The sequence below is a fragment of the Triturus cristatus genome, chromosome 1_1 (genome assembly GCF_964204655.1).
Source record: "Triturus cristatus chromosome 1_1, aTriCri1.1, whole genome shotgun sequence".
NCBI lineage: Eukaryota > Metazoa > Chordata > Amphibia > Caudata > Salamandridae > Triturus > Triturus cristatus.
In genome coordinates this window covers 11055487-11081233 of record NC_140579.1, presented here as the reverse complement: position 1 = coordinate 11081233, position 25747 = coordinate 11055487, and the positions used below count along the sequence as shown (strand labels likewise).

Below are 25747 nucleotides of genomic sequence, written 5' to 3'. Positions count from 1 at the left end.
TTTATACTCCTGTTCGCAAACACATCTGTAAACTTCTGGGCTTTTCTCCAAGCACACCCCTTACCGATCTAGACCAATCTAGACTCCACTTTATGGCACAACACATCTCTTTTGATCGGTGGAAAACCTTTCTATTGGAAATCTTGGAGAAACAAAGGCTTAATTTGGACGCACCGACTTTTTTCTCAAAACAGGGTCTTGTCCTTCTCTGAAGCTAGTCAAAGTTTCCATTTACCCCCTCCCTTCTATTCCAAATATAACTTAATTTCACAAGCTCTTTCAAATGTACATACCCAAATCCTATCTCATTCGATGCCTTTCCCAGCTAACAGCTTACGTCCTTTTTAACTTTCCGGTCCTAAAGCTTCCACTATTTACACACATATACATTCCTCACAATTTGTTAGAGAGAAGACCAAGGTTGAACTTTCTTGGGAGGAGGATCTTGGGGTTGAGTCACCTTCTCTGTGGAACAAATTATGGTCCAAAATTAGGAACACCTCTAGAACAGCTAATGTTACGCAAACGCTAATTTTTATTCATAACAGGCTCTTGTTACACCCAGTTGTATTACATAAGCGACATACGATAGTATCGGACTCCTGCTGGTCCGGCTCCTCCCCTCACGCCAATTTAAACCACTTACTTTTTACTTGCCCACACGTACATACCTTCTGGACATCTGTTTGGGCCCAAATTAACTCAATCTTCAACTCCAGTTTCCCTTTTTCGGGCTGGACTGTTCCCATGAGGCACAGGGTCAGACTGATTTGCATATGGCCATGTCTGAACTGGGGTGGTGGAGTGAGCTAAAGAATGATGATGGATTAAACCCAGATCAGTTGACTGGGGGTGAGTGTTTGATTTGATCAAACGCTCGGTCCATCATCCCCTTTGGGATCGCTTTGTTCACCCTAAATTGGCAGGGTATGCCCAGACGTGGATGTATGATGATACAACGCGTACCATCACAACGCGGTATGTTACATCGCGGTCTTGACAACGCAAGTCATTACATCGACTTGCGTTGGAGGGCGCTGGATTTAGGAATAGTGTGAACTACTATTCCAACTCCAGTCTACGTACAGTAGGGAAGGTGTTGGAATAGTAATTCACACTATTCCTTAGTCTAGAGCGCCCTCCAGTGCAAGTCGGTGTAACGACTTGCGTTGTCAAAACCACGATGTAACCATACCGCGTTGTAATGGTTGCGTGGTAAAGGATGTTTCCCCCACACATGGGTCCCTTGCTCACTTTGGATTCAAGATAGCCTGGCTGATGAGGGTTATGAACCCGGAACCGGTCCTAGGAAGCTTGTTTCCGGTCCAGGGAAGGCATGGCTTGGCAGTTCAGGATGGACTGTTCCCATGAGGCACAGGGTCAGACTGATTTGCATATGGCCATGTCTGAACTGGGTGGTGGAGTGAGCTAAAGAATGATGATGGATTAAACCCAGATCAGTTGACTGAGGGTGAGTGTTTGATTTGCTCAAACGCTCCGTCCATCATCCCCTTTGGTATCGCTTTATTATTCCCTCGAGGCACACCCTTGGTTAATCAGCCCAATCGTTGGTGTCAATGTGTTTCGAACCCCATCTTGCTGGGGGGTTCTCCTCAGGACTAGGACTTGGTCTTGAGAGCTGCTTGTATGCCGAAGTATCAGGAATTACTTGGGCATGGGAAGAATACTTCTTAATGGAGACGTAGCTTGATTAGAACGGAAGCGTCAGGAATGATGTATTGAATACGAGTCTCTGTGCTTCTGTCAATTCCTTTTTGTCGAGTCCTCTTTAATCTTCTTTTAGTAGCCAACGTCTAGCTCTGTAGGGTTGACTAGTATGTTAATCTTCGTGAGTCTCCTTTATAGACCTTTAAATGATTGGGCTCGTTTTGGGATTTTTGTGGTAGGACCTGCACTTGTTTTGGGTTTGTTTTAGTAGCACTTGTATGGGATTTTTGGCTGTTTCGAGGATGTTTTAGAAATGGCTGCACAGTAGCAGCAAATTAACAGGAAGAAATGAAGGAAGAGCATAAAGCTACAGGGAGTACCTGAACCACGGAAGGAGAGTGAACATCAAATCAAATCAATCCAGCTTTATTTGATTATTTGTACGCAGGATCAAGAAAGCAAAACTGTTAAAATATCAAGATTATCTAGTTAAAAGAATATGCAATACATTATACTAATTACTAAATAATACATTGATTAGTACCCACTGTATTTTTCAAAATCCTTTTGATATCTCATGAAAATTCATATAATCATGCCTTTGCTGTATTTAATAATGCTTTTCAAGAAGGAAACAATTGACTTTGTGAAACAATCGTTATCCAGAAATTGCAAGGCTATGAACGCAGGCCTGCATGGTCTCAGTCCCCAGAGTCTTAAAACAGGTAAAATCCATCTTTTCCTTTGCGTTGCATACAATTTACAAAATAAAGCCGCGTGCATGGTTGATTGCTGGGATTGGTTATCGCAGGGGCAGCTAATTAGTGTTGGAGACCAGTCGTTTGGTTTAGGGAAACTTACTGCACGGTGGAAAAATCCAAATCTAAACCGGGTTAAAACAAATCGATCATACCCACTTAATGCAAAGTTTAGGTACGGCTGGGTACCGAATGTAGTGAGTATAAGTTGATTGGAATGTACCGACGCCTTAGCTGCCTCACTTGCAAATCTGTTTGCCTCCATGAGAGTCATACAGGATTTTTAAAGAAATTTCCTATTTACCATATGCAAAATATCAGGATTGTTAAAATATTCTGGGTGACCCAGATCTTTCATAAAAAATGTTATATAATTCATCTAGGGGATCTCCAGAACCCAGTGTAGTGTGAGGCTATCTTTTAAAACATCTCGGTTAAAAGAAGCTGTAGTGGCGGTCCAAATCCTATGCCGCAACGTGACTGGTCGGATCTTAATTGTATCTGAAATGTGAGGCAAACCCAATTCTGTGTGGCATACATAAATAGAGGTACTGTCTGGAACCGCCAGGAGGTATTTTAGAAAAGCATTTTCCGCTTATTGGATAGGTTTGGTATCGCGGTAGCCCCATACATCTGCCCCGTACATTGCTATGCTGGTGCACTTTGCCTTATAAATTTCCAAGAGTTCGACTGGAGGTTTTCTTCCCAGATTCTTTGCAAAGTTAGCCAGGGCCGCAGTAGCTTTCATAAAGAGCAGACTCCTGTTTTTTACAGCCTGATACCATGTCCCCTTGTTGTCGAATAAAATACCTAAATAAGGGAATGTTGTGGTGGGTTCGAACTTTATATTGCCAATAAAAATCTCCCGGCAACTGGTGCTCTTTTGGCCGCACTTCATTATATGAGTTTTGGAGATGTTAACGCGCTGGCCGAGATTCTCCATGTACTCAGTGTACCTAGTGAGTACCCTTTGGAGTCGCAACGGAGTGCGAGCCATCAGCACTGCGTCGTCCGCATACAAGAGGGCGGGTATAGGGTGTCTATTTATTTGTGGCAGGTCCTGACACCCCGCTACCAATGCTTGTTTGAGACCATTGGTATAAAGAGTAAATAAAAACGGTGCCAGGACGCATCCCTGCCTAACCCTCCTCTCGACCTTGAACGGTGCAGTGCATTCTCCTTTAAGTCCATAACGGATCCTTGCTTTAGCGTTGCAGTAAAGTTTTCTTAAAAATGTAATTAATGATGTCTCCACCCCCATATTAGTTAAAATCTCCCACAATTTTTTGTGTACCACGCAGTCAAAAGCTGCTGATAGGTCTACAAAGGCGAGATATAATTTTCCTTCTTTTGACCGCGTGTACTTCCCTATCAGGATGTTAAGGTGCAGTGCCTGTTCAAGTGTTCCCAAGCCCTGGCGAAACCCAAAATGTAGGTCTGAGAGCACCTGGTTTTCTTCCGCCCAGTCTTGCAACCGTTTCAAGATGTGTTCGTCCCGTTATTTTTACCAGTGAATCCAGCAAGGATATTAGCATGCTGGACCCTGCCTGTCACCTTTTTTTAAAATGGGTACCACAATGGATTCTGACCAGGTCTCAATGAGTCCAGTAGAACAGCAGACCGCTAAAACCTGTGCTAAGAGTGGGCCCCATAAAAGCAAGTTAGATTTAAAAAGGTCTACCGGGACGCCATCAGGGCCGGGTGCCTTAGCTCCCTTACTCTCGGTTATTACGTACGTCACTTCCTCCAGGGAAAAAGACTGATAAATGTGCTCACCGACTATGGCCATAACTCCCCGTGTTATTGTTGTTTTTGGAGTTATACCATCCTCTTTTCCAGATTTATATACTTTGGAGAAAAACGTCCACCCACAGGTTTTCTCCGATAGCAATTTCTACCGTAGGCTTATCCTCGGCTTTAAGGAATGGAGCGTTGACCGCTCGCCAGAGAGCTGCACTGTCCCTCTTTTGTGGAGCTTCGTGCAGCACTACCCATGTTTCATCTTTTAGTTCCTTTTTACAGGACTTCTGAGCTTGAGAATATTCTTTTCTGCTCTGCCTGATCTCATGGATGCATCTCTCTGGTTTGTGTGAGGCTTGTTTTAATCTTGTATAAGCTTTAGTGCAGCGCGAATCAAACCATCCATGGCTGCGTGTCTGATCTTTCCTGTTCACAACCCACAGGGCCTCTTTTATTCGGTTTGTAATCTGGGAATAGGATTCTAAGATTTCAACAGGAGTGCTTTTCTCATCCAGGCAGGTTAAAAAGGAGTTTAAATGATTTGCCACAATTGTTCTAGTAAACTCCATTGACTCAACCTCCCCCATTGTAAGGAACCTTCCACCATTTGTTTTATTCACAGCTATGTTTTTAACCGAGAATACTGAATTACATTTAGGACTGAATAATTCCTTGGGGCAGGTTAGATTGATACTAAGTGGGAAGTGGTCACTTAGGGCGATTTTATGTGTTCTGAAGCTCATAAGTCTAGAGGCATATCGATTCGGAAATATTCTATAGTCTATAATTGAGTTCATGCCTCTTTCATTAAACGTCTGGGTGAATGGGATGGAGGGAACAGAGACTTTTGGCAAAACCTAAATCCAAGGAAAATATAATCTCATTTAATGTTTCCCCATATATTGACTGGGGAAAGTGGGAGCAGGCATCATTATTCTCTAGGTGCAATCCACAATTCTTACCTCCACTCAATGGACACAGACAAATATTGAAATCATCGCCCCAAACAACAATCAGTTTCCTTGCATTTCCGTTCTGTAGCTTATTCAAGCCTCTGGCCAATCTTTTTAAAACGTTCACGATTTGGTCTTTTCAGCATTATTATAAAAGTTTGCCAATGCATAACAGCAGTGTTTATCCACATACATAGTTACAATTTAATAAGCCTGTACATCTTAAAGGCTCATGTAGAAGGCACAGATAGGGTTGAGACGTTCCTCACAGAAAAATACTAGCCATTTGGGCATGTTGTGGGTTTCTGGAGGGGCCAGAAGCGGATACTCGAATATCAATTTATGTAAATGTTTCTGTATTATTGTTTAACACAACGATTCTGTCTCTAGTTGCTTTAAAACATTCAGGAATAGTCTGGACAGCATTAAAAGGATTTTGACTCATTTTCGTCTTGTACTCGTTGCCTTCAGTCCATATACCAGAGGGGAAAAGCAGTATATTTTAATGACTTTCCTGAAATTCATTGACTTGTTTTGCCATTAAAATACCAACCAGGCAGGTAAAGTTCCGATCAACTGCATCAGTAGACACGGACAGAGGGGCATCAATCAGGCTTGCAGAGGGATTGAGAGCTGGGGTACAAGCAAAGAAGGTAATGGGGTAATGGGCATGTGGGACACATCTAGAGCTCAGAGTGATGGAACAATGAGGAAGGACCACTTGAGAGAGCAATTAGCAGCATGCACAGAGAGAGGGCAGTTGTAGGTGTGGGTCATCCATGCATAGAGGGAGGGGAGGACTAGCGGCTGTAAAAGAGGTAGTTGGTGGGGTAGGCAGGTATAGGGGGCATATGACGCACAAAGCGATGGCGCACCTATTGGTATTTGGACTCAGCGTTTGGAGCTAATTGGGTGGTGCATCAATAAAGCATTTGGGCAACAGAGAGTATGCATCTAGGGGTAGCCCTAGAAGGCAATTGGTGTCATGGCATGGGAGAGGTGGGACTTGAGGCACAAGGGAGCCTGGGGGGCACTGCTTAATTTGTAAAAGAATACGTTCAGGGGCCCAAAGATTTGCTCAGAAGCCCAAAGCTGGTGCAATCGAAGGTTTGGGTGCCGTATACCGGGGCTCCATTGTCCTGATTACACCTGAGGCCGCTTTCATCCGTGACCAGACACTCCCTGCCTCTTTAGCCCACTTTTGCCTCTTGCTGGTTCCTTTTCATCCCAGCTTTCTCCTTTGGTCACTGTTTTTCTGTCTTTCTCTTCATCCTTCTTTCCTACGTTTGTGTTTTTTCTCTCTTGATCCAGATCAAAGTCTGTTGAGGAGAATAAGTGCTGGTTCTCAACAATGAGTGCCCTGGGCCCCACCTGCAACCACCAACTCCAAATAAGCACTGCTGGGGGGGCACATACTGGGAAACATTGGCAAGGGACAGGGCGAGGGGGAACCCACAGGCATAGAGATGGCATACAGAACAGAGTGAGGAGCACCTGGAAGCATTTAGAGGGGCAACCGAGCTCAGGTGGTGCCTCCGCAAGCAGTGGTATCAGCACAAGGGAGATCTCAGGGAGTCTGTGAGGATCTCCAGAGAAGCTGCAGCGGATCTATCTTGGTCACTTGAACATAGAGAGGGAAACAGGGGTAGTTGAGCAAACAATCTGGTGCTTAGAGAGGTCACCTCGTGGACAGAGACGGACAGGTGCCTAGATGTTGGGTAAGTGGGAATGAGGAGCACAGACGGGAGAGTCTGTGCTCCAGCAATAGACCCTTTGTTGGTCAGTGGCACAAACACGGGCCATCTTGGGTACATAGAAACATTGTCAGACACAGAGAGGAGGCACACAAGTAATGGGCACCTAAGGTTGTGTAGACATAGTGCCTGGGAGCAGAGGCATGGCTGACATTCTGTAGGGGCATAGAAGGACCATCAGAGACACAAAGGGAGTGGAACACGGATGGCACTGAAAACAATTATTGGTGAATGGCAGAAAGAGAGGGCGTCTTCAGCGGGACGAAGCTGCAGGCTGCAGCCAACGAGGGGACCATGAGGCCGAACACCGCTTCTGCGAGGAGCCGCTGAACAGGATTTGCTGCTATAGAGAAGAACGGCAAAGACAGGCTGACCTTGGGCAGATCAGTGTGCAGGTAGGTCATCGTCTTCTGTCAGTTCTCAGAGCACTTGTTGGCAAAACAAATTCCCAGTTCAAGGTTTTGGTTTTTGGCTGTTTGGGCACTTTTAGCACCACTTCCAAGAGTCCAACACTGTGTGGGCATCACTTGCAGGATAGTGCGCACTTCAGGCAGGGCCCAGGTGCAGGGTTCCAGTTATTAGAGCTTTGAGTGTCCCTGTAGGTCAGAACATAAGACCAGACTACTAGCCCTTGGAGTCACTCCAATAATCCTGGGTTCAAGCATCAAGGCCGGCCTCAACCAGCAGGGCAGTGCTCTGAGGGTAAAAGGTAGACATAAAGCCACAGGGCAGTTCTCTGAGGGTAAAAGTCAGCCATCAAGCCACAGGGCAGTTCTCTGAGGTACAAAGCATGCCTCGAGCAGCAGGGCAGTCCTTTGAAGTGTAGGGCAGGCTCTCTGAGTGTCCTCTGCAGGTCCAGGAATGAACTGAAGAGTATGTTTGAGGGTCCTATTTTTATAGCTCGTGCCAGATTTGAAGTATAAAAGATTCTAGAGCTTTCCCCCTACAGATGTTTCTGGCATTTCCTTCCTCCCTGCCTGGGCTCCAAGTGGTCTGGGGCGACAAAAGACTAGTGGAAAGTTCTTTGTGTGTGCGCTGAGGCACATTGGGGCAGGGAAAAGCTCATTCTCTCCCATCCTGGCACTGTGGGCCATCCTGCCAACAGCTAGACCCATTTTTTCACTGTCTGGGAGGAATACACAAAGGCCAACTGGCAACTATTTACAGTCATGTGACCCAGGACACAGGCTGCAGGCACCAAAATGGTTAGGACAAGAAAGTGCCAAATCTCTAAAAGTTGCATTTTCAGAGTTGTGACTTAAAATCTGACTTTACCATTAAAGAGTTTATTTTTAATTACAATTCTTTAGAGGCCAAACATGATATTTCTACCTATTTCCAAATAAAAGTTATCAATTATTAAATGTTATTAGGTAACCCAAAGTTATTTGATGGGAGAGGTAGGACTCACAGTAGTGAAAAACAAATGTAGGAGTTTCTCACTATCAGGACAACTAAACCTTAAAAGCACAGGTTCAACTCCTTTTTGCAGAGAGGAGTTGGCCTAACGGCTAGGGTGGTCGACCACGAATCTAGGGAACTGGGTTCGAGTCTCAGCAATGACTCTGAACATCCTGTGATTCTGGGCAAATCGCTTAATCTCCCCGTGCCTAACAAAAAACAAGCTTTGGCATAGCCAATAGGTACTGCCTTTGAGACCTTATAAGTGTTTAGCCACGCAACAGTTGATGTTGTTGCACAAAGGATATTGTGCTGTATAACTAAACACTTATAAAATACCAAAGGCGAGACCTATTGGCTATGCCAATGCTTGTTTTAAACATGTGCATACTGCTTTAGGGCAACAAAAACCATCTACCCCTGAAATCAATCTTTAATTTTCTAAAGTCTGGCGGCTCTGGACAGGTGAAAACAATGCCAGGAAAAAAGGTGTAAAGGAGAGTTAAAGAAGAATCTGAATAAAAAAACGGAAAGAAGGCAAAAGGCGCTTTCTATGCGAAAAAGGGCGCACCAAACAACTTTCACAACACTTAAAAAAGAAAAAGAAAAGAAAAACGACACTTTGGACAAACACTACGTATTTTCGCCCACCTCTGGTAAAAAACAAACTAAAGGGGGGAGGCATGCAATAACACCTCCCCATGAAACCAGTCTTTTACACTTCTCAGTAATATGAAGACACAAAACGTCAATCCGATGTACAACATTCTTCTAAGCACGCATTGAACGGGCACGGGCAGGCGCGGGGGTGGGGGGTTGAGAGGATGACAAGCGCCTGTCAGTCAGAAGATATTTCACGGCTGAATACGAAAGCTTCCTCTGCGTCTCTCACTAACGAGGTTCAACTACAAACAGCGCGTCGGAAACACAATGACGTCACTGAAGATTCACGGCTGCCTCAACCCCGTCAGTCTCACTGTTTATGTGTACATGGAAATCCCTGCACAACACCTAATTCGCTGCCCCTTAAACTATTGCCATGTCTGTTAGGACGTGGGTGGGAAGATTTACAAGTCAACATTGGGTTAGCTGGTGAATCACAACATACAACAAGCACTGGTAAAGCCAACAGGCCTACCTTTGGCTGTCATCTTTCATGGTAGTGTTTAGGCTATTGTAAAATGAGTTAAAGAATGAGTTGCGATAAGTATTCAAGACATTAGGAGGACTCCATCTGACGACAGTGACTCACACGGGCAGGGTTTGGAAAGAGGGCACTGGTCCGGCATGTTTCTGCAGCGGCCTTCTTAGTTCGACAGCTGAACACCACTCCAATGTGGCCATGCTGCATGTTCGGTTTTGTAGTTTGTAGAAAACGCCGATCATGTTTCCCCTGGAGAAACTCCTTCCCCAGTGCGATCACCAGATTTGGAATATATCTGTGCGCTTTTTGCCTGAAAAAAATACAGAGCTCCAAAGTTCGCCAGCTCCAGTTGTGAGTATTTGGTCAGATCAGGTATTTTACTTTGCATTCTGGGATTTGATGTCCAGTTGATCCTATTATAAAATAATGACTACAAGACCTAGAATGCAAAGAAAAAACTTGAATGGGTTGAGCTACTCAGGCATGGACATGGGAAACTTGAGTGCTTCACTCCTCTTATCTTTGGCAGCAATCGACTTCAAATCGTATTCGGTGTGGGACAGTGCATAAAATGTTTGTGAACACCCACGTACTTGTGAGTATTTGTGCTCCCTATAATAGTGTACCGTCTTGTAATAAATACTACTTGGTAGTAAATTGTGCCATCCAACTTGATGTATGCCTTTTTTTTCTGCATAGTGCCAACAAAAGCCTTGATTTACTATGGTTGCTCTGGTGCTCGCAATTCAAAGCTGTGCACATGGCAGGTTGCATCGAACAACTTCCCAATAAAACTTCGATTTTGTGCCTCAAAATTGACGTGTGTGTAACACCAAATGGATTTGCATTGCATAGCACCAACGCTCTCGTAATGAATTTCACAAGCACAAGCTCGCGTGGCAGCAGGGAGATGGAGAGGAGGTGGCCTGTGCAATTCACTTGCGGGAGCGAGCGGCTGGCGCCACGATAATTGATAACATATGGAGCCAGCCGCTTGCTCCCGCAAGTGAATTGCCACACGTGCACGCGTTGCCATTGAAGGCAATGGAACGTGTGAGTGTTTTTGGCTGTAAAGATGTGCCGATGACTAAAGGTCTCTCCTAGGCACCGCATGCGAGCTGCGTAGGCGAGACCTAATGAATGTGTCCTCTTGTAACGCAACTGGCGCTATGTAAAGCGCTCTGTTACCCGATTCGGGTCAAGTTCACGCTATATAAAACTCTGTTAAAAAAAAAACAAAGCACTCTGCCCTATGGGATATTTAGGGCCTACCTTAGGGGTGACTTATATGTACTAAAAATGAAGGTTTAGGCCTGCCAATAGGATCATTTTGCGAGGTCGAAATGACAGTTTAAAACTGCCCACAAGCTGCCAGAGCAGGCCTGAGACATTTTATTGGCTATTTAAGTGGGTGGCACAGCAAGTGCTGCAGGCCCAAGTGTAGCATTTAATTTACAGGCCCTGGGCCCATGTTGTAGCACTTTTCTTTAGACTTATAAATAAATTAAATGGGCCAATTAAGGGTAAGCCAATTGTATCATGTTTTAGGGAGCGAGCACACGCGTGTCAGCACTAGTTAGCAGGGGTAAAGTGCACAGAGTCCTAATACCAGCAAAAATGAATTCAGAAAACAGGAGGTGTGAAGGCAAAATCTTTGGGGATGACCCTGCAGAGAGGGCCAGGTCAAACACATGGCACAGAAGCACACTGCCTCGAGGCACTTCAGAGGAATGACAAAGAAGGTGATGCTTGGTGCACATAGAGAAAGAAAGCACAGTTGTTGGAGTTGCTAGATGGAGCAACTTAAGGGGCGGGGGGGAATTGAACTGATGGCACTTTGAACAGACTATTGGGACTTATGGTGAATAAGGGAACGGTGCAGTGGAGGGTAATGGGAGCTGTAGAGGAAGGGGTGGTCTGAGGGCATCACGCAATACAAACAGGTACTTTAAAGTAGTGCTACATGTGAGGCTTGGAAAAGGGGCATTTGGGGCAAAAAGGAAGGACACTCCAGGGACAATTAATGCTGGGGGGTACTTTGAGTGGGCCATTGAGATACAGGGCATGAAAACATGTGATGTGGTCATTGCGACTGCGACATTGGGGCAGCAATTGAAGCTGTCAGTGACTAAGAAACAGCACTTTGGGGTTCACTTGGGGTTCATAGGAAGGGAAGGGGTGTGCCACTGATATGTGCTGCTGTGGAGGTGATATGTGAGGAGGGCAATTCATGGCGGACATCTTGGGATGCTTAGAGCTGTGGACATAATGTCTGGTGGGACTTGAATGGAACTATACAGACAGCCCCAGGGGCAAAAAGAGGCAATTGGGTCTTCTGGGTCACAAAAGGAGTGGCACATTGGAAGTTACTTTGAGACGCAGACGAGCACCTGAGGGTACTATGAAGTGAAATTTGGGGATGGGGCTATTTGGGGGGTGTGGAGAAGGCACTTGGGCCTGGGGCAGTTATAGAGGGCCAAAGGTAATTGGGGAACTAAAGGAGGCACGGGGAGAAATGAGATGGTAAGCATGCGGGCACTGAGAGGTGCTGCTCGGTACTGACGGGGAGCATCAGACACTCAGAGGGACAATAATCAGGGGCACTCGGAGGAGGTGGTTGGTGCTCGGGTGCAAAGCATCTGGCAGCATCTGGTAGAAGGCAGTCTGTCAAAATCAAGGGTAGTCTACCTCCGAAGTTCCAAATCTACCGATGGTTTTCTGCTTTAAAAATAATTTTAATTGTCTGTTGTCTTTAGAATGGTTTGATGTGACTCTCAAATGTGGCACATGCTTCAAGTACGTCTTTTTTGGCAACAACTGTTTTGAAAAGCTGCGTTGCGTCGGTGGCTGTAATTGCTGCAACCCTTCACAGGGCGCCACGGGATGCCCAGCCGCACTCCGAGGGCAAAACCCAAGCTACAGATGCAAATAGCCAGGGCATAAGGGCTGGCTGATCCAGTCCAGTCCTTTCACTCTTGGGGAGGAACAGATGATGTCACTGGGACAGCCTACGGGGCACTAAGCGAACAGCAAGACCACAACCTAGAGACCAGATCAACTGAGCAAGGAGGTCAAAGACGGAGGCGAGAGTCCTGAGGATTCAAAATGGCGACAAACAGATGAGGAATGGAAGGTGAAGTTCTGAGGGGAAAAAAGGGGAAAGAGGTAAGTGGAGAAAAAGGAAGCAAGGGCTGTAGAAGAGCCAAGTGGAGAAAAAAGAGGAACACGGGCTGAATGGGAAGAAAGGGTGGGAGAAAAGGAGAGTGGATGAAATGGAGAAAGACTGAGGGGAAAAAAGGGAGAAAAACTGAAGGAAGGAGAAGGAACGAGGGAGAAGAATTCAGGGGGAATGGAATATTTTTGGGGAATGGTGAAGGGATTAAAAGGGCTTAGAGAAAGAAGTTGGAAGTACGTCTGGGAGTCTTGGCCTTGAGTGAGGCAGGAGGGTACAGAGGGAGCCTCACATTGGGTATTAAGGAAGGGGAACAGAGGTGAGTGAGCGTGGGGGGAGGGGGGGTGGCAGGGGTGGACTCAGGTGTGCCACATGGCACAGAGATGCGGCAAATGGTGGGGCTCGGTTCCTGGGACAATGGGGGGGGGGGCATAGAGGTAACATTGCATTGGGGAACGGGGGCACTGTAGGGCACAGCTGCGAGGCATTTGAGTCAAAATGGGAAGATGTGCCTGAGGGAAATGGCAGTGGGGTGCACTAGAGCTGGTGTCACTGGGACTGAAGGTAGATGGGACTTTTCATTGGGGTAATTGGGGGGAGTGCTTGGGCGGGGGTACCCTTTAAAGTCTTTGGAAAACATTCTGCATTTTGTTCTAATGGTTCCAAGTCAGACAAGGTCCTCCTTGTGATAATACTTTGTTTTTAATATCGATAGTACTGTTCGTTGCACTGTGAATGACAGGTGCTCCTGTTCCCCAGTTTAATGGAACTCATTCTAGCAGCCTCGGAAGGATGAAAGGCTGAATTGGCCTTGATGGAATTCGAATGTGTGACCTGCAGATCACTGCATGTTTAAGCAGCAGGTATCAAGTCATCCTACGAGCTGAGGCAGCACTGAGAGGCCTTCGTGGCCTTCCACAGGCAGGTCCCCCATCCGTCCACACTCACTCCCCTCTCATATGTGTGAGCTAACCCTCTGAAAGGAACTCAGGCCTTCGTGGCCTTCCACAGGCAGTGCCCCCATCCGCCCACACTCACTTCCCTCTCATCTGTGTGAGCTAACCCTCTGAAAGGAACACAGGCCTTCGTGGCCTTCCACAGGCAGTGCCCCCATCCGCCCACACTCACTTCCCTCTCATCTGTGTGAGTTAACCCACTGAAAGGAACTCAGGCCTTCGTGGCCTTTCAAGGGCAGTACCTCCATCCGGCTACACTCACTCCCCTCTCATCTGTGTGAGTTAACCCTCTGAAAGGAACTCAGGCCTTCGTGGCCTTCCACAGGCAGGTCCCCCATCCGCCCACACTCACTCCCCTCTCATCTGTGTGAGTTAACCCTCTGAAAGGAACTCAGGTCTTCGTTGTCAAGAGGTGCTTCGGAACTCTGGCCTAACACCAAGACTCGCGCCATAGTTAGCTTAATTCACTCTAGCAGCAGTCTGCAGCCCAATCAAGCCCAGGGCAGAAAGGCCAAATGAGATCAGTCTCAGGTGAACAAGAATCATGTGTCACCAAATGACTTTCTGGTTTGTAGAAATATAGGCTAGCAGGCTTTGAAAAGTAATCACAGCAAGCATTGGCAAAGCCAATAGGCCTAACATTTTTATGTTTAGAATTGCTTCAGTATTGATTGTATGGTTCCATGGGTGGTTGAGTGGGAGGGAGGGTTATGCGAGAACAAGTTAATGGTTGAATGAAGGAGTGCATAGATAGATGAGTGATTGCACGGAGCTCTGTGGGTGCCTCCAACCTCATCACCCGTGCCCAGGGGCCATGGCACTCTCTAGCATTTCATTATTGGCCACCCAGGTCCCCTATCGTGGGTACATGAGAGATTACTGCCACCATGGGAAGGTATCACAGACCCTTCGTTCGATGCATGTGTACCTGGTGGTGTGGAGCCACTGCAGACAGGCGTGCCTAGTCGCCTGTGGTGGTGGTTTCACTGTGTGTGCCTCGCAGCACACCAGCTAAATGAAGCGCTATGTTTGTCAGGATGATTTCTGTCTCTCCAGTGACAGACTGCTTTGCCATGCTGGGTCCGCGCCACCGAGGTGGACTCATAAAATTGCATTACTAACGAAACTGGCATATGTTGGTATAGCGGAACAGCTCAGTATGACATAACTGTTAGTCACAATGATGAATGAGGGCTGATCGGTACATACATAAATGACATTTACAACAACCAATGACCGAGGGGATGCTAATCTTGCAACCCCCCCGACCTCGGTCTCTTGAGACAGGTAAAAACTGTCTCTATGCAGCCCTAAAAATCATGTGAAAAATTCTTGGCCTTCATAAAATAGTATTCAAATGTAATTTGCCGTACAGAAATGTGACGAGAGGTGTACGTTTTCCCAGCAAACACAAGATGGGAACGTATATCAAATACTACAAGTAGTTTACTGTGCATGCATAGAGAAAGAACCTTATGCACTTACCCATCTGCACCTGCAGCAAAAGGGCCAACCCTGCAAAAGAAATATTGTGTCATGATGAATTATGTAGCAGCTGCAGACATCTGCACATGGAGATTCAAGATTTATGAACCAGCAAAAGGCTGCCCCATCTTTAAAGAGTCCGACTGGTGGCGCATACACTACCCTCTACGGGGCCGCACCGGGTCACCTGCTGGTCACCCACGCTTCTACAATCGCTAGCGCATATTGTCTAAGATAACAGTGAGATACTAAGGGAAACGGGAATTGATTGCCTCATATTCATGCAGTGATAAAAACTACAGCAATTGTAACTGATTAAGGGCATTTTAATTAATCCAGGTTCAACTGTCACAAATATGTCATTCACGCACAATATTTGTGTTGCCTACAATCTGTATGTGTTGTACTTTACGGAAGCTTGCTTCTCGAGTACTGTTCAGGTGACTGGTCCAGTGTTTAATAGTTTATTGACAATTGGCCACCAAATTGTGATGCACAGTAGAGACCAAAGAACGGGGGTGGGGTGGGCCGGAGGGGTCGCTGTAATCTGCTTATACATTATTTTACCTGACCTTGACAAATGCTGGCATTAACCCAAACCGCTCAACAGATTGCGGACAGATCATATACTTTCGAAGTATAGCACTTCCGGTGTGGGGAACATGGCTTTGTGAGTTAAAGTGACACTCCAAGCCTTCTGTGGAGTATATAAGGTCATATACCATGCCCAGTTTACATCTTGTGTTCTCTGCTCCATCACGAATCCCAATGACTCTGAATGTCCCCACTGTATAGAGGTTCCATCTAGGGGCCACGAGCCGTGCCCTCGTGGAAAAATATCTCATTAGATCTCCCACAATTGAAGAGCCCTCGGAAAGACCTGCAATGCCCACAAGGGGCTGGCCAAATGTCTCATTTCTAATGTTCATACAGGTCCTGGCACAAAGCCTGCTGGTGCCTGTTTATAAATCACCTAATATACACCCAGATGCCTCCCTGGTCACGGATCTTGGGTCAGTCATGCCTCACTCCTCAGTCCTCACTCACTGATCAAGGGTGATGGGGGGTAAGATGCCGCCATGTGAGGATAGTCCTGACAGACTCATGAAAAGAAGTCACCATATGAAAAGTGACAGGACAATGTGGCAGATGAAGGTTAGAATATGATGTTGGAGTGTGGAGACCCAAGAGGAAAAGGAGTCAGTAAATACCAGGGAGGGGAATGAAACCAGTCTCAGCCACAGGGATGCGGCGGGACTCCACTGGTCCTTGTAGGATGCTTCTTGAAGCTGAGGTGCAGGGACAGTCTGAGCTGGAAAGACTCATGGAAGGTGTGCGCTCAGCTCCCCACGAGGACTCAGTGCTTCAGGGCTTCGCCTCTAGGCACACCTGAGGCAGCTGCAGTGGTTTCAAACACGTCAGAACTTCATTTCTCAGGTTCAGGGGCACATAAAAGAGAGAAGATGTAGGTGAAAGAGGGGTTCCTCATGAGCAAAGCGTCACAATGTGATATTGGAGGGGCGTCTGAGGGACAAAAGATGTTTACTTGAAAGAGCAGTGGGTGACTGGAACATCATGCCAATGGAAGGGTGCTGAGACAAAGTGTATACATACATGATGTATGGCTGGAGCCAATACATGTGAGTGAACTGAAAACAGAGGCGTGGGAGTTTGTCCCTGTAGGTCTGTGAGCCAGAGAAGCACATGAGCAGACTGGATGGGAAGTGACGTCCTTATACATACCTGTCTGATGGCCTCATGTGCTGTGTGACTCCCACAGATTGTACTAAACCTTTATTCGGTGGACTTTGCTTTCTGAGACTTGACACATTTCTTTAGCATTATCCATCTAGGCTTCAGAATCCCAGTACGGAAGGTACTATTGGCTAAAAAGCCAGAAGTGCCTGCATGATCCCGGAAGTCTGCTCGCCCCAGCTAAAAAGGGACTCTGCTACAGCTGGCTGGGTGAGGCCAGAGCGCCCTCTGCCTCCCAGGGTGAATAAACTCATCTGCCTGGCTGGGTGAGGCCAGAGCGCCCTCTGCCTCCCAGGGTGAATAAACTCATCTGACTGGCTGGGTGAGGCTCCCAGGGTGAATAAACTCATCTGACTGGCTGGGTGAGGCCAGAGCGCCCTCTGCCTCCCAGAGTGAATAAACTCATCTGACTGGCTGGGTGAGGCTCCCAGGGTGAATAAACTCATCTGACTGGCTGGGTGAGGCCAGAGCGCCCTCTGCCTCCCAGAGTGAATAAACTCATCTGACTGGCTGGGTGAGGCCAGAGTGCCCTCTGCCTCCCAGGGTGAATAAACTCATCTGACTGGCTGGGTGAGGCCAGAGCGCCCTCTGCCTCCCAGGGTGAATAAACTCATCTGCCTGGCTGGGTGAGGCCAGAGCGCCCTCTGCCTCCCAGGGTGAATAAACTCATCTGACTGGCTGGGTGAGGCTCCCAGGGTGAATAAACTCATCTGACTGGCTGGGTGAGGCCAGAGCGCCCTCTGCCTCCCAGAGTGAATAAACTCATCTGACTGGCTGGGTGAGGCTCCCAGGGTGAATAAACTCATCTGACTGGCTGGGTGAGGCCAGAGCGCCCTCTGCCTCCCAGAGTGAATAAACTCATCTGACTGGCTGGGTGAGGCCAGAGTGCCCTCTGCCTCCCAGGGTGAATAAACTCATCTGACTGGCTGGGTGAGGCCAGAGCGCCCTCTGCCTCCCAGGGTGAATAAACTCATCTGACTGGCTGGGTGAGGCTCCCAGGGTGAATAAACTCATCTGACTGGCTGGGTGAGGCCAGAGTGCCCTCTGCCTCCCAGGGTGAATAAACTCATCTGACTGGCTGGGTGAGGCCAGAGCGCCCTCTGCCTCCCAGGGTTAATAAACTCATCTGACTGGCTGGGTGAGGCCAGAGTGCCCTCTGCCTCCCAGGGTGAATAAACTCATGTGACTGGCTGGGTGAGGCCAGAGCGCCCTCTGCCTCCCAGGGTGAATAAACTCATCTGACTGGCTGGGTGAGGCCAGAGCGCCCTCTGCCTCCCAGGGTGAATAAACTCATCTGACTGGCTGGCTATCCTAAGGAATCTGCATGCTTCCCCTTCACAAAAATACAAAGTCTCCAGCAAAGAAAAGCTGTTGCTCCAGTGTGTGTGCCATACTTGGAACCGCCCACCCTGGGCAGGAGGGTTCACGTTCCATGATGATGGAGTCTGCGGCTCTGGTACCCAGGGGCACTGGAGATCTGACAGCGAGGGGGCCGGAGGCCCTGGACCGAGGAGGTTCTGAGGCCTGTCCCCTTTGAAGGGCATGTCTTGGGGAGATTGGGGCTCACACCATTGTGTGGTGATGCGGTTCGTGGCCTCTGCTATCAAGGGGACATGGAATGCCCACTGTGCGTGAACAGTGCGTGGACTGGAGGCAGCCACCTCCTGCACAGTGTCCCAGGCTGCGAAATATTCAACAGCAAAGACTCCCTCTAGTCCCTGTCAAGACAGAGCACATGTTGTGAATCGTGCAGGCCGGCAGGCGCAAGGGACGGATGGTGAGCACTGACACACAGAGGCCCGAGACGGGGATTCTGTCAGTCCTCTGTATGGGACGGATCTGGTGACACTTACCAGCCCACAGAAGCATCTTTCCCATTGCTGTGCTCGAGGGTGAGAATCCACATGTGCCCCAGCGGTGACGAACCTTTTATATGAAAAGCAGCCGTCCTATCAGGGTGGGAACCACACACCTGGGCTCTGGAAGGGGAGGAGCGAGAAATCAGAAGGGCCGAAAACAATTCACCCTGCAAGGTTTCTCGTGGGTGAGAAAGATTCACTCCACCCCAGCTGCTGCCAATACGAGACCTTCACAGGGGTGGAGCTGACACGTGCCTCGGGTGCCGTGGCCCATTCCACCCCAGTCAGAAACTCAAATATGATGGGCCCTATTTTCATGCTCACACGAGGGCCCCTGGGGCCCCTGCTACACCACTCACCCTTCAACAGGCTGCCACTAAACCAGAGGTCTGTGCCAACTGAGAGATGCCAAGGAGACTTAGATTGCGGTTTGAGGGAAAGTGGACATCAGTAGTAATGCGGGTTTGCACCCCGCTGGAGCAGAGCTGACATGAACAGGCCTCACTGTGTGCTGTTTTGCACCATCTAAGGGCAGATTATTGCAATTAATATATCAAGTTGATGAAGTGCTTCCTGCTGGGAGCCTTTGGTTGAAGAGAGTGGAGAAAGCACAGAACGGCGCAGACCTTGAAGGTGCATCATTGTACGATGAGTTAGGTCCTTTGATGAGGCTACAGAAATGGGCCTGCTGGGGCAGAGAGCTGTGAGGGCACCCATTCGTGAAGCCCAGGTGCCACATCTTGTAGACAGACAAGGTGTTGTGCTTTGTGGCTTGCCTCTCAGCTGAGAGTCCTGACAAGTCTATGTACAAACGCGACACTCGTTTCAACCGGGGACACAGGTGTAATGGTGGCGAGGCTGAGCAGAGCTCACTGGGCCACGTGCAGGTCCACACAGACAGTGCCACGGTGCATGACACAGGCCCTCTGTGCATGGGCAGCTGAAGGTCCCTACTGGTGAGTTCTGTCCATAATGCCCTGTGCCCTGCAGGGCAGCGGCAGCGGTACGCTCTTGAGCCTGGTTCCTCAAACCAGGCGGTTGCCCAGAGTTAAGGGCATGGCTTGATCTGAGTGCATGCGTGGCAGTGATAATGTATCCCACTTACGTGGGGTTGGTTGTCGGTGTTGATGTGTGTGTATTGGTAGCGTGTTGTATTGTGTGTATGATTAATGAGAGTGATTTCTTGTGCCCTAGACATAGGGCAGAGAGTTACTTTATGCTTGGTGTTAGAAATTGGGTTTCTGGTTGGCATGGGTATACACCTAAGCCAGGCAGAACCCACCACTCTAGCCAGGGTAAGGGAGTTAGACACACAAGATAACCCCTGCACACGCCCTTGGTACCTCCCCCCTTTCCAAGTGCAATGACAAAAAGAGGAAAGGGGGTATATAAGGTGACGCTCCCCCTAAGGCATCTCTCTTCTACATCATGGAGCTGGGGGAACGGCGCAGAGAATTTTCGAGTGCAAACTAGAGCAACCACAAGATGGAGGCTCGCTTGGCCCGGTTGGAACACGTGGCACGAAGCAAGAACTCACCGACATGGGTGGGATGAAAAAGGAGCAAGCCATGGCAGAGCGGGACCAGGAGGTTCGTGGACAAGAGGCGCATGGATGACCCCATCTCCCCATGCAGCGGTGACGGAGGAAGAGGCTCTCGGGCCGGCGGTGAACCGGCCGGTACAGAACAGCCGCAGCTGCAAGGTATGGGCTCGGTAGTTAGAAGAGGAGGCTGCACGCCTTTTTTGCTGCAAGACAGGTGACAAATAGGGGCGTAATGGGGCCTTGCGGTCAGAGCTACTGGGGAGCCAGACTTGATCCACGGCATTGGCTCAGTATCCGGTTATTCGATGTAAAGCACTTAGGGGCAGATTTATGTTGCCTGGCGCATCTCTGCAAATCAGAAGGGATGCGCCAGGAAAGATGCGGCACGCAAGTTTACCCTTGCGCCACCCATGATGCGCCGCATTTACAATGCGGTGCATCATGGTGCAGGAATAAACAGATGCGAGTCGCATCTGGGGCGTAAAGTTGGTGCAGTGCTGAAGTAGTGTTGCGTGCGACACGCAACTCCAGCACTCTTCCAACTTGCCCTATCTGTAACGTGGCGCGTCAATCCTTACGCCCGCTTCAAGCAGGCGCAGGGTTTTGACGCATCAGCGTTGGAAAAGTGACTCAGTGAAATCTTGTAGATTTCACTGAGTCACTTTTCAGGGGCGTTCCTGCTACAGAACGCCCCCCCCATGCGTAGAAACGCCCACATGAAACCTGACGCAGGTTTCATGTGGCGCAGGGCTTTACACCTTGACGCATCTCCATAGATGAGTCACGATGTAAATAGGGCGCAACGCGTCGCAGGGTTTACGCCGCCGGCGTAAAAGTGGTGCAAGTCCAACATAAATCTGCCCCTTAATCTCCCCAAGCCTAACAAGAAAAGAATAGGGCCTTGGGTAGCGTGGCGGGTGCTCATGTAAGGCACTCAGATGCGGGGCGAGTCCGCGTGATATGAATCTGCAAAAGCCACGTGAGGGAATGTGAATCGGGGTAAATCACTCAAGCTCCCTGTGCCTATCAGGAAGGAACAGGCCCTGGGTTAAGGTGGCTTGTGCTCGAGTGAAGCACTCGGATACCTTTAGGAGGGGTCACAAGTATGGTATGGCCGAGTCTGCGCATTATAAATCTGCAAAAACCAAGCCTTGGAGGTTGATTTTCAATAAATAAATATATAAAAGGAGGTGATCGGGGATTTTGCACGGCGTGGCCTTGAAGCCGCGTCTGTCTGGGATCCGGATAGCGGATCCCACCGGTCAGCTGCTTAGGCTATCCATAACACGGTTTGTGAAGACCTGCCTTCGCCTGGCAAAGGCGCTAGCAATGTTTTACTGCAACTGGCTGGCCAGGGCAGCATGGACCATTGATCACGAGCGCCTGACGCTGTGCCTTGGTGCTGCCAAGATGCCCATGCCTGACCTTGTTGTTGTACAGGGTTTGCCTCAAGTTAGGCCCCTGCCGACTGCGATCTCTCAGTTACGAGGGGCGCAGCTTGCCAAAGGTATTTCGTTAATGGTGATTTTTCAGTTCCTTGAACTGCCCGGTGGTTAGCCTGGGTCTCCCGCTCGTAGGGGCATATCAGCAACAACTGGTGATAATTATCACTAAGCGCACTTAGCGCTAGGATAATTATCGCCGGCTAGCGTGGATTTTTATCGCTGAGATAGCGTGCTATTAGCAACGCTTATCTCAAAAGCGATAAAAATCCTCACGCTAACTGCCTAACGTGAGATTATCGCTGGAAACCCAGCGATAATCTCATGCAATGCGGCGTCAGCTTGCTGAGATGGACTCACAAACTTAGCCATGATATCCACCCTCCATAGGATATCATGGCTAAGTCAGTCCTGAAGCAGGCGTAAGGAAAGTAGCGATAACAGGGGTTATCGCTACTGTTCCTGACGCTATGCTTCATAGCGTGGGGCTTGATGATAGGAGAAAGGTCGCTTAGCGACATTTCTCCAGTCATGTTAGGTCAGGAACGCCCACTTTGCATCTCATTAGAGATGCACAGCTGGGCGTAAAGAATCCCCACGCTAAAGCAAGGTTTCACGCGTCAGCGTGGCCTTGCTAATTAGGCGATAAAATTATCGCCGCTTTTCGGCTGAAAACTGCCGCAAAAGCGGCGATAATTCTATCGCCTCGCCTTGCTGATATGCCTCGTAGTTCCTTCATATATCACCATAGAGCTGGAGCCCAGTGCGTGAGCTAAGGACTGGCACAGTCGCCGGGGAGTTGGTATACATGCCTGAGTCTGTTGTGCATGAGGGGGCATAATAGAATTATTTTTGGTAACTGGCGTATTTGGTTCACTGCGGTTGTGGGAGTGATGCATCTGGATTTGCTCCCGTGCTTATAGGTATCAGTGGAAGGTTCTGATTTTCGTGGCCGCTATGGTTACCAGCTTTGCTTGCGTTGGACCCGGTGATAAAGGATCTGAAGTGCTAATGACGCGCCGCCAGGATGGACGAGCGCGCTCCTGGAGATGTTCCCGAGCAGCGAGAGGGGCCTGCCTTTGGTCAGCACTTGTTGCCCGGGTATTCCTCACAGTTGTCCAACATGGTCTGCCCTCCACATATAGTTACAACGGTCTGATTTATCATAGCCTGCACAGGGGAGGGTTTGTTTCGGGGACCTATATCCAAATGCTCATATTTGTGGTGAAGGAAGCGCGTTCGACAGTGAGGACGGCAAGGCTGCTTTGGTAGCAATGATTAAGTCGGAAGCAGTGGTGTCTTACGCTCTCCTTTGCGTTTGTTCTTTTGACTTCGTTGGTGTTTTCTGTAGGCCATAAATTCCATTTAGCACTCCCACCATGACAGGAAGTGTGTGGTGCCTACCGGGAGGAGGCAACGGGCAATGCGGCACCCGTGGGCATTGGACTGATGCTAGCACATGCACGGTTTTGTGGCTCATACGGGCATGTGTTTTTTGCCGCATTCTGACGTTTTTTAGGTCTTGCCTTCGCGGCGCACATGCACTGCATAGGAGGCGACCTCTTGAGATCGACTCACGATTTTGGCCAAAAACGTGCACGTGTTGCATTGTTTTCAATGAGAAAACAGTTGTTCCATTGGAAAGAACTCACGTGAGGACCCAGCCGGGTTCTCACGTTGTGGTACAATTTGGTACTCTGTGTACGGCCACCATACCAGGAGCGCATCCGAACGCTCAGACTGCAACAGATCCAAGCAGCAGCAGCACCACCCGCGGAGACTCGTCCGCTCACTTTTTTCTAACTACCCATTCGCGGTACTACTACACAGAGTACCAAATTGATCCCAGCTCCGTAATGAGAAGCATTTTGCTACAGCTATACCAACACATTCAAACAATCCTCCGACCTACCCTTATCCTTAAAGAGCCGGCCTTCCACAATGTGAGAACCCGACTGGGTCCTCACGTGAGTTCTTTCCTTCACTTTCCACTGAGGCACTTCACTTTCACTAAGGCTGCGCCCCTTTTTAACAATCCAGATGTCCCTACATCGTTAGTCCTGAAGAGACCCTACATTCACAGAAGGGTCGAAACATCGCCGACCAGTACATAGAACGGACCATCACCCAGCCTGTATCATTGTAAACGTAGACTGTTGAAAAAATGTATTTGAATGGTCGTTCTTTATAAACTTATGGAAACCTTTTAAAAAATATTTCACCATGTACAGTCACCTTATGGTTCCAACTTTCACTTGGGGGCACCATGCACAAAGTTTTGCACTTTTGACTTAAAGAAGTGTATATACTATTCGCTGTCTTTTATAAAATACTATATCGAATATACTGTGTAGAAATTTTATTTTTGCCCTCTGACATTATCAGGTCCTTTACACACCTATCGCGATTGTGCATATTCATTGCTTTAATCTTTTTCTTCTATTATCCACTGGAACCACTGTTTTCTGATATAGAACTAATACCCTGTTTCCGTTGCGAGTAGGGTTCACCTGTTCCTTTTAGTGCATTGTTTTCAATGGCAACGCGTGCACGTTTGGTGATTCCCTTGCGGGAGCGAGCTTGAAACCATCTGTTTGTAATTAACTTGCAAACAGGTGGTGCCCTTGGCTCGCTCCCACAAAGGAAACGCTCTGCGAGTCTCGCTCGTTCGTTTACCTTTGAAACTGAGCGTGGCGCCGCTTCACGGACACCCCGCTCAGTTTATTTTTATATTTCTTAACTTTAGCACTGAGCGCAGAGACCTCTTCACGGACACCGCGCTCAGTTTATTTTTATATTTCTTAACTTTAGCACTGAGCGCAGAGACCTCTTCAAGGACACCGCGCTCAGTGTTATGTTATGTTATGTTAATGGGTGACTTGTATAGCGCACGGCTACTCCGAGGAGTGTCCCGGAGCTTTCTGACCCATTACTGAAAAAAGAGAAAAGACAACTGAAACATAACAGAATTACTGATTAAAAAGCCAGGTTTTCAAGGCCTTTCTAAAGGCAAACAGGTTGGGAATGCGACGGAGATCAACAGGAAGGGAGTTCCATAGTTTGGGGGCGAGATATTTAAAGGAACGTCCACCTATTTTGACTTTCCTAATGGGAGGCACCATTGCCAGGCCAAGATTTTCCGACCGGAGAGATCTGGTGGGTTTGTAGAAGAAAAGCCGTTTCTGAATGTAGGAGGCCCCCACCAAATGGAGTGCCTTATGGGTCAGTGTAAGAGCTTTGAATGTGATTCGCTTCTTGATCGGAAGCCAGTGAAGGGAGGAAAGCAACTCAGATGATCTGGCTTGCCGGGGTAGGCCGAAGATGGCTCTTGCCGCAGAATTATGTACAACCTGGAGTTTATGCAAGAGATAGTCCGGCAAACCCAGGTAGAGGACATTTGAATAATCAAGCCTGGAACAGATCAGAGCTTGTACTGTCAGCTTCCTGTGGGCTAAAGGGAGCAAAGGGAGGAATTTACGCATCATTTTAAGCAGACCAAAACAGGTACCCATGAGACCTGTGATCTGTGTTTTCAGAGCCAGGGTGTTATCGATTTTGACCCCAAGGTTTTTAGCGACCAAAGAGGAAGAGGAAGGGGGGGACATGCAAACCGGCCACCATTCCTGCCAGGACGGTTCTGCCTGACAGCCGAAGAAGAGCACCTCGGATTTATCAGGGTTGCACTTGAGGCTGCACCGCTGAAACCAGTTGAAGACAGCCCCAAGGCAACCACGGATGCTCTCCCCGTCAAACTCCATGTCCTTCTTGCAGGTGAAGAGGAGCTGGGTGTCGTCAGCGTATGATATGATCTGGGCACCCATCGACTCCGCCAGTATCGCCAGTGGAGTCATGAAGATGTTAAAAAGGGTCGGGCTCAGCACCGACCCTTGTGGGACTCCAACATTCATAGGCGGCACCTCGGCGGAGTACGGGGGGGCCCAGACCACTTGTCGACGACCCGCTAGGTAAGATCTCAGCCAGCTCAACACCGTCCCTCTGAGACCGATCTCGTGAAGTCTTCTCAAGAGGGCCTCATGCGGGACGGTGTCGAAGGCCGCCGACAGATCCAACATCACCAGCATTGCTCTTCCACCTGAGTCGAGAACTTCCTTAATGG

General features: G+C 48.4%; 1 protein-coding gene across 1 annotated transcript in view; it reads right to left on the bottom strand.

Annotated features, from left to right (window-relative positions):
* LOC146869119 (chitotriosidase-1-like) overlaps positions 1-18684 on the bottom strand; it is a 69519-nt gene extending 50835 nt beyond the window's left edge. Inside the window, exons 1-2 of the mRNA XM_085615060.1 lie at positions 18640-18684; positions 15032-15061 (exon numbers count right to left, since the gene is read on the bottom strand). Of these exons, the coding sequence (XP_085471186.1) occupies positions 15032-15061; positions 18640-18664 (55 nt within the window). The 5' untranslated portion in view covers positions 18665-18684. The remainder of the gene's footprint in view (positions 1-15031; positions 15062-18639) is intronic.
* Positions 18685-25747: the final 7063 nt, after the last annotated feature.